We start from the raw sequence: 12,006 nt of genomic DNA, 5'->3' as shown, positions 1-12,006 counted from the left end.
TATATATCTTCCTGAGTAATAACTATAGCTTAAAGAGCCGGCGTACTATAAACGCTCTATAGGAACCGTCTTCTATTAGCGTTAGGTAGAAGTCGGAAAAACGATCGAAATAGGGAGAGGTTAATCTTCTTTAGTATCCGTATCGGGCCCTATACCTTCCTTTGCTTCGAAGCAGGGATAAAAAGGCAGCTAGGTAATCCTTCGAGAGAGGTGCCTTTCCTACCCCTAGGGGTCGAGACGGAAAACTAACTAAAAAGCTGCTTCTAGATCTTCTTCTTACGTAGGAGGAGGCGTAGGTAGGTAGCGTATTCTAGCTCTACCGCTTTCTATAGTCTCCTTCTTCGTCTAGATTATCTAATCTAGTAGCTTCCTCTTCTTCGAAGTCGGCGTTATCCTCGACTACTTTAACGTCGGTTTCTTCTTCCGTTTCCTTATCTAGGACCTCTTCTTAAGACTATTAGGAAGGGGGGATTTAGATCTTTTAAATTAGCTAACGTTATAAGGTCTTAACGACTTCCCTAAAGGTTATAGGGAAGCCTTATAGTAAGTCTTATCGTATAGGCCCTTTCTATTATAGCACCCCCTAATCTTTCTGCCCCTCCGTTCTAGGCCTAGGTATTCGGTGCTAACGGGAGGGGTAAAATGCCCCTTTTTTAAAGCTAATTTAAGATATCCTTCGTAAATAGCTCTCCGTTAGACTATATCTTCTTTACCTCGTAGCTAAAGTAGGATTTTATCTAGTTAACGAAGTCCTAGAGGGCAGACTAGTTATACTTACTTAGGTAGGTCCGTAAGAAATAGGGGAAAACTATCCCTAAAAAAGCGTCTATAAAAAACATTATCCTAACGAAGCTTTCCTAATCCCTAGAGACGTCGGTCTAGTCGACCTAAATTTCCTTATACGGCTAGTCCGGCCGTAAAGGCGTTCGTCTAGAAATTCGTCTCCTAGTCTTTCCTTAGCCGTAGTGTTTACATTCGACGGTCTTTAGGCCCCTTATTCGTACGCCCTGTTATTAGCCTAGCTTATATAAAGCTAGGGGCCTGTAACTAAGTCGTGCGTGCTAAAGAATGCCGTCTCCTTAGGCTGCCGGAAGAGGGTCTTAAACCTACCTCCTTTAAGTAGGAAAGCTAACTTCTCGAGAGATTCCTTCCTAAGGATAGGTCGGAATTCGAGAATAAATTAACCGAATTTCTCCTCGATAAGCCTAATAGTCTAATTCTTCTAGACTAGCCTTATAGGCTTAGACGTCGTATCCTAGAAGATTCCTTCCTCTCGAAGAAAGCGGAAGGAAATTAGGCTCGTTAAAAATCGAGGGTAAAAAGCTACCCTTTTTCGTCGAAGAATTCGTATAGACCTATTAGGTAATTTTATCGTAAAATTCACCCTTCCGTATCCTCTATCTATACGGTTAATTCCCGGCAATAAGGTATTCCTCCGTGCCTTAAAGGACCGGAATCGTAAGAGTATATTATAAATATCGAGGGAAGCACTAGAGTTAAGGATAGCTGATTTTCGTAGGGGATAGTCGGAGGGCTCTAACGGTTGGTCTTGGCCTTGTTAATCCGTAGGGAAGACGAAGGCCGGATTTACTATACCAACGATTTTTCCTCGAATTTACGGTAGCGGCGTTAGTTGCTATTTCTTAGTAACCTAAATCTCGTCTATCTTCTTCTATAACGAGGGGTCCTCCTTAAGAGACTGTTATACTGTTTCTCGTAGCCTCTTTAAAGGGTTAATTCCTTTAGGTCGGTTTTCCTCGAAGACCTACTAGCAGTCTTCTAGCCGATAGGGCTTTTTATATGCTTAGTAGGTAGGTCGATTCCTTCTCGTTCGTTTCTTCGAGGAATCCTCGTCCCGGTCCGGAAGGTCTACTTAAAAACCCCCCCTTTTTACCCCTTATTGCTGATTTTAACGAAGAGGTTCGATTTCGACTAGTTCCTGATTTTTCGACTAACGGACTGAAAGGTCTATTAGGGACTAGTCGGGCCGGTCTAACGGGACCGGACCCGGAGCAAAGGCGGGCCGGGGCCGACTAGGGCAGCCGTTAAAGACTAGGTTAAGGCTCTCGAGGAGGAGGAGCCGAAGGAGCAACAGCCGTAACAGCAGCAGCGGGGCCGCAGCAATAGGCTGCAGCAGCTGCAGGTCGAGCCGTCTAGGTCGAGTGCTAGCCACGAAGAATAAGACTGCTTACTATTATACTCTAGCAGCCTCTTCGTCTAGTTCTTAGCTAGCTTCGAAAGATAGTCGAGTAACCGTTACTAATAGGCTTTATTAGTAGAGATATATCCTGTAGCCACTAGCCGGAAAGAGCTTCTATAAGGAAGTATTAGTTAGCTTCTCGAGGATTTCTTCTTACTTAGCTAGCTACGAAGAAGCTAGTAGGTTCCTAGTAAAAAGGCTCCTAGGTAGGCCGTATAGGTCTTCTTAATACGGTTAGTTATATAACCTCTCGAGGGAGCTATTAAGGTCTCGAGCTTTAAAAGCCACTGCCTAAGAGTCTCTTCCTCTCGAAGAGATTAGCTTTACGGCACTAACGGATTCCGTTATCGCCTGCGTGCAGCAGTTAGCAGCTTCGTCTTATAAAGGTATTCCTTACGGTGACTCTCGTAGTTACCTAAGGCAGCAGAAAAGCTCTCTATTATGCAGAGGTTAGCTCGGAGAAGAGGGTAGCTCCTCTATAAAGTCCGTTGCCCTAAGACGAAGAGGGGGCTCGAGGGTCCTACTTATTAGAAGACTAAATTATAGATAGTTCTGTCTATACGAGCCCGTAGCTCCTTTACCTACTTATCCTAATCTTAGGCTCTATAAGAATCGTCCTACGGACCGTAGGGCGGCAGAGTCGTTTTTCGATATTATTATGGGAAGGGTAGAAAAGTCGGTTAAAAATCGGCTTTCTAGTAAGAGGGTAAAAGGAAGCTACGAGGATATAAGAAAGGTGCCTTTTATAGCAGCCGGAAGGTATAGGAATTCTATTCCTCCCGGCTTATAACTCATGAGAGAGATACGAGAAGTATATATAAAATATACGAAGGTGAAATTAGAAGTAAGGGTCGGATAGGCAGGGCAGAGATTTGATTCTTACGGGGCAGTAATAAAGGTAGGGGTGATTGTTATATTGCCTTAATTGTCCTTCTTTCCTTTATCTAACGCCCCTATTTATACCCGTCTAGCATCTTAATTAATAAAGAAGATCCTGCTTAAAGAAGCTACTAATATCCTTTTAACTACCGAGCTTTTTACCGGTTTTTCCTTCCTTTGCAGCCGTTTCCGGCATATCCGTCTTATCTCTCGCTACTTATACTTCCATGCCCTCTCTCCTATACCTTCTTTTTACTCCTTCTTCTATACCAGGGTGTTTTTAGCTTCCTTGGTCCCTCTTACTAAGGGATATCTTCGAGAACTACGAAATCAAGCTGCACCGTGACACTAGTAGGAAATACTCTTATATTTATAAAGATATTGAAAAAGTCCTTTTAAATCTTTATTATTATAGATAAGGCGTGCTGCTAATAGAAAGGTATAGATCTAAGTATAGTATAAGAATCTTAGTTCTTACTAATATAGGAGATAGATATAAGTAGGTGTTTATATATCCTCCTATTAAACTCTATATTATAGAAACGTATAAGAGCACATTAAAACTTCCTTAGAAAACTTTAAACCGGCAGAGACTAATCTATAGTAAAAATATAGCTATCTTAGCCTTATTAAAGTTAATACTTAGCGCTATAAGCTGCTAAGCACGCTTATCTACTATATCCGGTAATTAAATAGCAGTTTAGCTAGGCCTTATACTTACCTAGAGTTATATACTCTAGATATTTCGACTAGCTAGCTATAACTTTATTAAGAGTTTCTCTGTTTAATGAAAATAGTTTAGCTTAAGGAAGCATTATATTGCCTTAAAGCGGTTAGGCAGCTAAAATATATAGTGATCTAAAAGAGTAAGTATAGGCATTATCTCTTTAATAAAAACCTAAAAGTTATTAAAGTACTAGAAACGAGGCTATTATTAATATATACGTCCGATATCGAACTACTAGCGATAAATTTATCTCGTTTATAAGTAACGATATAAGGCTTCGTTTTAGATAAGAGAAATAACGCTAATAGTCAGGAGCTATATACTTTAAAAGCCTTTTATAGTCCCGAAGGTAATAGGATATTATAGGCTAAGAACTTAGAAAGTCTTTATATCAGACACGTTATTAAGGATATAGAGTATTATATCTCGCTAGTAGCCGAAAATAGGAGGGACGGCTAGCTTAAATACTATTGCCTATACTTTAAATATTTTTATAGGCAGCGCTATTTATATATAGCGATAGTTAGATTTTATACTCCTCTTTATAGCTCAATAACTATATATAGGGTATGCTCTAGTATTATATTCCGTCTTCTTCTAGCTAAACCTATTGGTACGCGCTTATACTATAGTTCTATTAGATCGTTATACTCTCTCAGAAGTTAGAATTCTTTTACTTCTTTACCTATTTTTATAGCGTCGATATTAATCCTACGCAATAATCCTTAGTATAGATTCGATCGTAAATAATATCGTACTAAGAACGATTCCTTATTACCATAGGAATAAAAGATAGAAGGCTTAGCGTCTTTTATATAAGACTATCGCTGTAATATACTCTTTGCTCTATAAAGCCTTACTATATCCCCGGAATCAGTAATATCGCTTAGTATACTTAGACTAGGATCTCTAGATCGTAGTCCCATAGTATCGGGTATAGACCGCTGCCCGATCCGCGCTAACCTAGAGTTCGAGAATAATAAGAATTATTCTAGATATTCCTTTAAGTCGACTATCGTACTAAGACGACGCTACTATATAGTACTTTCGTAGTAAATCGTATAAGTTTTTATATAAGGATTCTTTATTAATATACCTCTTAATCTAGAGTCGATATTACTAGCTACCTATATCTTAATTATAGTAAGTTAGAACGGTAGATAAGCTAATTCGGTATCTATAGACCGAAGGCACGTATATATCGAGGTAATAGAGCCTACTATTAAAGAAGAAACTCGTCTTATCTAAATTCTTCCGTTCTAAAATAGAGGATATAAAATCGTTTATTACCTAAGGATATAGTTATCCTTTTCATATCGAGTTCCGAAATTGCCGCTAAGTCGAGCTATAGCTCGCAAAGTTATTAGATCTTTTACTAGCGCTTTGCGATTAGCCTCCGAAATAGCTTTATCGATAGTCTTAAGCTACTTACCGTTTCGCGGGTTATTTAGCTTCTTAAGCCGTCGGCAAATCTTAGTTACTATTACGTAGAGAATATCGCTTAGTAATTCCTGCGGTTAGCAGCCCTAAGTACGCGAGCTAATAAGAATACTATAAAAGACTTATAAGCGCCCTTAGAGCCGCTACTATTTCGTAATATCGTAAGCTATAACGAGACCCGGATAAGTAGCTATAGCTTAGACCTCCTAAGAGCTTGCTATTAGCCTATATAACCTCCTTATAGGTATTTATATAGATTCCGTCTATATTCGTTAGCTCGCCTAAGCTGAAGTAAACTTATTAATAGCTCTATTACGATACGTAGATCGGTCGTATTCGGTCCTTATCGTGCCTCTGCCGTATTAACGACTTTCCTTTATTCCTAGGACTATTTATACTTATCTTAACTAGAGTCTTAGCTATAAAGGACTAGAAATCGGCCTACGTAAAGATATCTAGGAGACACGGATCGTAGTCGCGGGAATTAGCGAATTAGTCGGCCGCGGGCGCTAAAGACGAACGAGTTAATTCGTAATAGTTCGAAGAGCCTTATAGAGCCTTTAACCTAGTAAATAAGAACTCCTACGTTCTAAGCCTTAACGTAAAATAAAGTAATAACTTCAAATATCTAAGTTGTATAAGAAGTCTATATATAGGATAATATAATATAGGCTAAAGAGATACCGAAGGAGGCAATACGCTATAAGGTCTCTGTACGCTATTCACTTATAAATATCCTTGCGTCTCTCTTACCGTTCGTATATTCTCTATTATAGAAATAGCAGCTTTAGCAGCCGTCTTATACTTAGCGTCTGCCTCGTCTAGAAACCGCCGCAAAGAGTCTAGTATAAAGTCAATTAAGATTGACTCGTTACTACTAGAGCTATTATAGCTATCGGGAAGCTTAGAAGGCAGAAAGAGGTAATAAAAGAGAAAGTCGAGCGACTCCTTGGATAATTCTGCGTTGTCTATAATAAGCAGAGCAAGCGCCGAAGGTTACTTGCTAAGTAAAGTCGGACATTGCAAATTCCCCGCCACTACAGCCTTCTGCTTTAGGCAAGCCTTTCCCCTTTAGCTCGTCGCTGCATCCCGAATCGCTATAAAACACCCACTCCCCTTACTGTGACGGGGACGAGGGCACAACACCAACAGCACGCGCAGCGAAGGGCCACCACTACTTTCTCGTATCGTCTCTTGTAGTCTCAGATCATTTAATCACGGCAAGAAGGACCTCGTAGTGACATTCGTAGTCGGCTTGTGGTGTTTCCGCGTGATCGGCGGTCGTGGGCTCAAGGCTTCAAATCCGTGTAAGTCGTACCACACGCCACTTCGCTCGTCACGGAAAAAGGTGAGGGCCTGCAAAGAGGCAAGACTGCTTGTCCGCAACGCCGCTTGTTCTGATCAAATGACTGCCTGACCCTCGCCTCTTAAATACACGCGACCTTGCTTTTTCTCGATTCTGTTACCTCCGGCCGTGGCCATCACCGGCATTGTCCTTCCCCTCCCAGCTCACTTGAGCCTGGCCACTTGGCCCGCTCACATTACCCTTCCCTCTCGAGTCTCCTTTTCTTTCCTCTCACCATTATCCCTATATACATATTACAAAGTGAAGCTATTTACACAAACAGGTACGACACGCTTCGAAGCAGCTATATGGGTAATCAGTACTTTCGGCCACATTTGACTTTATAGATAATGTAGTTCTACGTGGTGATTTCGCCGCCTTCTCGAGCCGCCTTACAGAACTGGTAAAAACTCTACAAGTTATAACGGTAGCGTCTGACCATAGTCGCGAGGGCGACGACCCTTGGTCCAATCGAACTGCTCCGTATAGCACTCTCGTAGAAGTGCACTCATGTTATTCCATTCCTCTTCCTTCGCCGCATCTCCTTTCCAGTTCTGTGCTTTGTCCTCAACGCACGTGGTAGAATTTCCCAAGTCCAGGCCACTACTGATAAAGCTTTCCACTCATCTTGGTGAACCTGAAACGGATCTTTTGCAGCCTTCCATTCGTTAAACTGCTCAGCATAACAGGCGCGTGTCAACTCGTTCGTTTGCGTTTGCCATGTCCCTACTTTTGCCACGTCTCCTTGCCGGGCCTGCGCCTTGGCGCCGATGCACTCATCAGTCTTGCTCCAGTCGGATGCATTCCGTTGGCGGATGTACTTGTTCCACTCCTGTTGTTGAAATTTAAAAGGTTCCTGCTCGCCTTTTTCGTTCTTGTCGTCGCCGACGTTGGGCGGTAGCGTATTGCGAGGCTGCGACCTGCCCCGTAAATGTAATTTATCCTCTACCGGTTTGAACCAAGGAATGTAGTTCTGCGCCACTTTATGCAGGGCATCTCTGAAATGTGTTACGGGCCATGTAATACCGTCCTTGATAAGCGTCCCAAGGCTCTCTTTGTTGTTCTTGTATTTAACAAAATCTTCGTGGACCTTGTTTATATATCTCTTGTAGTGTCTTGGCTCTCTTTATAGAAGGAAACCAACCGCGAAGAACGTCGTTGATGGTTGAGAGTGTTCGTTTGCTGATGGAAAGGGCAATTTCTTCTGCCTTTAATACCGAGCTTTCGTCCTTTTCGAGCACGTGTTTCACCTCATCCCATGTCCCATTGAAATTTGATCTAATCTCTGGCAGTCCTGGAACATAGTTTTCCACAATAATAAGCTCAACATTGGCCGTGTGCTCGCTTAAGATGCTGTGAATTTTAGTCACAGCTTCTGGCGGCCTATCCATGTCAATGGACTGCAAATCGCTCTTCATCTTAGCCACGTCCTCTATGTCGTGGAGACCTGGAACGTTATCGGTTGAAACTTGGTGAAGAATAGATCCGCTGTCCTTAAGGACTGCAGCCCAGTTGTGGTGCTCAATGTCGGACCCAAGAGAGCTATTATTAATATGGTCAATGGCGGAATGCGCGACGCTGGTTAGCATCTGTGCTGCTTGCAGGTAGCTGGCAACTCTAATAATAATTGGGGTGCAACACCTCGGCTGGAGGTTCCGGCAATATCTTTGGAATCTCCTCTTCGGCTGGAGGAGAACGCTCCGGCTCACTCTTGGCAATTCCGTCGTCGTTGGAACTTCCAGCCGACTCTTGTTGGGCTCCTTGTCGGTGTTGGACCACTCTTTCCCGCAAAGTAGTCCGTCTCTCTTGCAGGGCTCATTCTTGGGTGTTTCATCGCCAGGCTCGCCCCAGGGCTTTCAGAATCTTTGACAGGGAAAACTTGAGGAAAGTTGCCTTCCCAGCCTACTGCGGCCCCGTTCTTGTCCATGAATGCCTTGACATTGTCCTGGGCTGACTGGCCTGAGGGGGCAGGGCTTTCATTCTTCCGTTCCCCACACAGCCTCATCATCTTCGAATCCGGCTAGTTGTGGTTGGTTAGAGTAGCGGCAAACTGATCAAAGCTTCGTCATACTCTGGGTTTTCTCGAAACTGCTGTCAACGACCTGTTCCAGTTCTGCGTCGTCGGGTACGTCATGATTCGGCTTTAGCCATCCTCTAATTTGCTGCAGACGGATTCCCCCAACCGCCGCGACTTCTGCCTCCTCCGGGCTTAAACTGCGGTCTCCGAGAGACGTAGCCATGTCGACAAAATTTGGTGTTGCTTGGATTATAGACACCCCCTTTACCTGGAGCCCTTAGCTTCACAAAGTCGTTGGCGACCGAACTTTGTAAGTTGAGACGAATATGCTAGTATCATCAAAGGGCCATCTTGATGCATCAAGAGCTGGTATGCTTCAGAAGACGCTTGAGGATGAAACTTGGCCGGAATGCCACCAAGCTCCTGAATACGTGCTATTGTGGGTCGCCGTCACCACGGGCAACCAATTTGATTGGTGTTTGCGCTGGCGGTTCAATTGGCGAGACTTGACAGCTACTGGGCCATGGTAGCAGACAAAGCGACGTGGATAGGACGACGGCAAGCCGGCGCCCGTACATAGTGAATGCTATAAGCTGGAAGTTTGTAAACGAGAGAATAATCTAGCGTAATGAGTACGAGTGCATTATGCAGCTCGGCATATTACATGATTATGGCAAGAAGGCGGCTGGTTTATAACTTTATAATCGGCTTGAATACAACATGTTACATGTAGATGGCCCAAGATGGACAGCGCAGGCGGCGGAAGCCGTGTACGGCACCTAGAGGGCACTTCGTCCCATGGCACAGCCCTCCTAGTCAATGCAGACTTGCCGAGTCGCCAGATCAGCGCGATATACTAGGGGGGTCTGAAAGTCGACCCCGCGCTTGAACATCAAGCACGGGGGTGCATTGACTGGAAAGGGTCACTGACTGGGAAACGGTAGGGTACATTAGCGCCAACCAAATTTATAAGCATAACATAGCCGCGCTATGTACTCAATTTCCTCGTTTAAGTGCATAACCTTCTTCCCAGCTTCCCTTAAGGGATTTCCCGGTGATCTGCCGGATCGGACGATTCGCCGGATTTTGGTTCCCTTGCATTCCGGTGAAGATTTGAGTGAAACTCCACGAAAATAATATGAAACAATCTCACATTAAAGCAGAAGCAAGAAAGATGCCTAGCAATTCCATTCAATCTACTTCGCAGTCATCAAGCCACCGTGGCCGCTTCCTGTGGCGTCCCGATCGCGCAAGTCCCACGCATTGACTACCATCTCCTGGTCGCGCTCGACAGCCAATGATGGCTTTTGGGACGTGAGGAAGTGGTCAATGCCGGCTTTGGATCTTTACGCAACAATGTTTGGCGATTTTGAGTGTTCCGGAGCTGTCGTCGGTTCTGGTGGAGCCGAAATGGCGACGACAATCTCGTCTCGAACGCCCGGACTCTTCTCGCGAGTCTGTGGAGCAACAGAGGAGATCGGATCCCATTTCCGACATTTTTTCTGGTTCTTTCGCTTGAGCTCTTTCCGTATCTGCCTGTTTTCTCCCGCTCTTGTTGTCTGGCTTCCTTTGCCTGACGTCTTTGCTCAGTTTTTGCCTCCCGCTGCCTTCTCTTCTCCAGAGCGAGAACTTTGAGGTTTGCCGCCTTTTGCTGTCGCTCAAACCTTTGTCGTTCTTTCTCAAGGCCTCTTCTTGCTTCTGAGTCTCCATGGCTGCTTTCTTCAAGCGCGCTTGGCCACTTTTGCAGGGCTAAATACCTGCGCCGAGTTAGGATCTACACGATCGAAAGGTAATCCTTCAGAGCTTTACCGCGCATTCTGCGCTGCTTTTCGTGAAAGATAGTCTCCCGAAGTCCCTGATTCTCATATCAAGCAATTCGTTCTGAGATTGGAGACTTTCGAGAGTACTTTGAGCTTCCGACTGTCTCGGCTAGCGTTTTTGAGGATCCATCGACTACCTTGTCGACAAGTCGGCGCAAATCCCGAGCAGTGGGCTGCTGCAGGGCGAGCGAGTCAACGGAGCTGTCGCCAGACTCAGACTCATCTTCTGTTTCTCCGCGATCTGCGACAAAAACGACTTCAGGGTCAAATGGGAGGAGTCGGTCCGTTTCCAACCACTTGCGATGTTCTCCGCCGAGAAAGATGACCCGAATGCGTTCCAAAATAACGACCAGAACTCGCGTTTCGATAGCCCGATGAGTCCCTGTGTCTTTGCAGTCCACTGGATGAGCTGGTTGGTGTATGCGGTCGAGAGGGCCAAAGGGACACATCAAGGGCTGCAGCCTGTGCGTGGAATGCGGCGGAAACACGGCAACGATTATCCGATGCTGGTCACACCACTCCAGGAAGTCCATATTGACATGACTAGAGTGTCCGTCGGTAATCAGGAGGCGGTAATCCCGGCCGTTTCGCGCCTTTTCTTTCGTGAACCGGTCGAAAACACCAATGAGCCATTCCTTTCCAAGTTCATGGTTCGTCCAACCCGTTTCTGAGGTTGTGAAAAACGCCGCTTGGTGCTCCGGATCAAACTCCGTGAGCCAGGAGTCCTGAACTTGCCCTGGCTTGCCTTGGTAGATGAGAAACGGGGGTAGCGCTGTCAGGTCTTGACAGACACATGCCAGGAACGTGATCCATGATCTGTTGCCATCCTGCGCAGCACCGATCAATTTTCCTTGCTTCTTGGCACGAACAGAGAATACTCTCTTGGTACGATTGATGACGCCGAGGAGAAAGCCCTTTTCGTCCACATTATACGTGTTGCAAGGCGGGATGTCGTATTTCTCGATTTTCTCGCCAATCTTGTACGATCAGCAATGAAGGGATGGACTTGGGCACCTACTTACAAGCTCATAGTAGGCTCTGTATCTAGAAGCATTGTCTGCTCTCTTTCTTGCGATATCAAAACCGTCGAACCAAGTGCAGCCGAGCTCATCGCTGTTACGTCGGACGAAGCTATACGGCCAGTCCTTTCCGACCTCAATTTTGGCGATATCCTGGGCAAAACTTTTGATCATCGGCAGCGTAGGCGGAATCCCACGTGATGAAAGCTTGCGAATATACGCAACAAGATCCCTTTCTTGCTGTTTTGAGAGACGTGACTTATACAAACTGTCATCCCGTCTTGACCTCTGTTTGCCTTGGTGTCGCCGTCGCAGGGTAGTCTCGTCGCAATTGAACTGACGCGCAGTCTTGGCATAGTTAACAGTGTCACACAGCTTCAGAAACTCAGCGCTTCATCAATCGGGGCCATGGTGGTGGAGAATTCAGGATTGAAGTGGAGACGTGAACTGGCGGTGAATCCGGCGAATCGCCCGATCCGGCAGATCACCGGGAAATCCTTATAACGTAGAGTACCTAAATTTATAAGCGTTACGCGGCCACTTTATATAGCTACGTTCG

General features: G+C 44.9%; 2 protein-coding genes across 2 annotated transcripts; both read right to left on the bottom strand.

The window, feature by feature from the left end:
• Positions 1-7,010: 7,010 nt before the first annotated feature.
• On the bottom strand, positions 7,011-8,831 carry HRG_10732 (uncharacterized protein; the record flags this gene model as incomplete). The annotated part of the gene is made up of 6 exons (XM_044869202.1): positions 7,011-7,145; positions 7,199-7,671; positions 7,736-8,169; positions 8,233-8,444; positions 8,498-8,611; positions 8,694-8,831. The coding sequence occupies 6 exons, from the start codon at positions 8,829-8,831 to the stop codon at positions 7,011-7,013; spliced, it is 1,506 nt and encodes a 501-aa protein (XP_044715551.1).
• A 1,644-nt stretch (positions 8,832-10,475) lies between these two features.
• On the bottom strand, positions 10,476-11,621 carry HRG_10731 (DDE superfamily endonuclease domain-containing protein; the record flags this gene model as incomplete). The annotated part of the gene is made up of 2 exons (XM_044869201.1): positions 10,476-11,405; positions 11,451-11,621. 2 exons carry the CDS (start codon positions 11,619-11,621, stop codon positions 10,476-10,478), a joined length of 1,101 nt encoding a protein of 366 aa, XP_044715550.1.
• Between the last annotated feature and the right edge of the window lie 385 nt (positions 11,622-12,006).

Source organism: Hirsutella rhossiliensis (genome assembly GCF_020360975.1).
Source record: "Hirsutella rhossiliensis strain HR02 chromosome Unknown scaffold00017, whole genome shotgun sequence".
In the NCBI taxonomy this organism is placed as follows: Eukaryota; Fungi; Ascomycota; class Sordariomycetes; order Hypocreales; family Ophiocordycipitaceae; genus Hirsutella; species Hirsutella rhossiliensis.
This window is presented reverse-complemented; position numbering and strand designations above follow the sequence as displayed.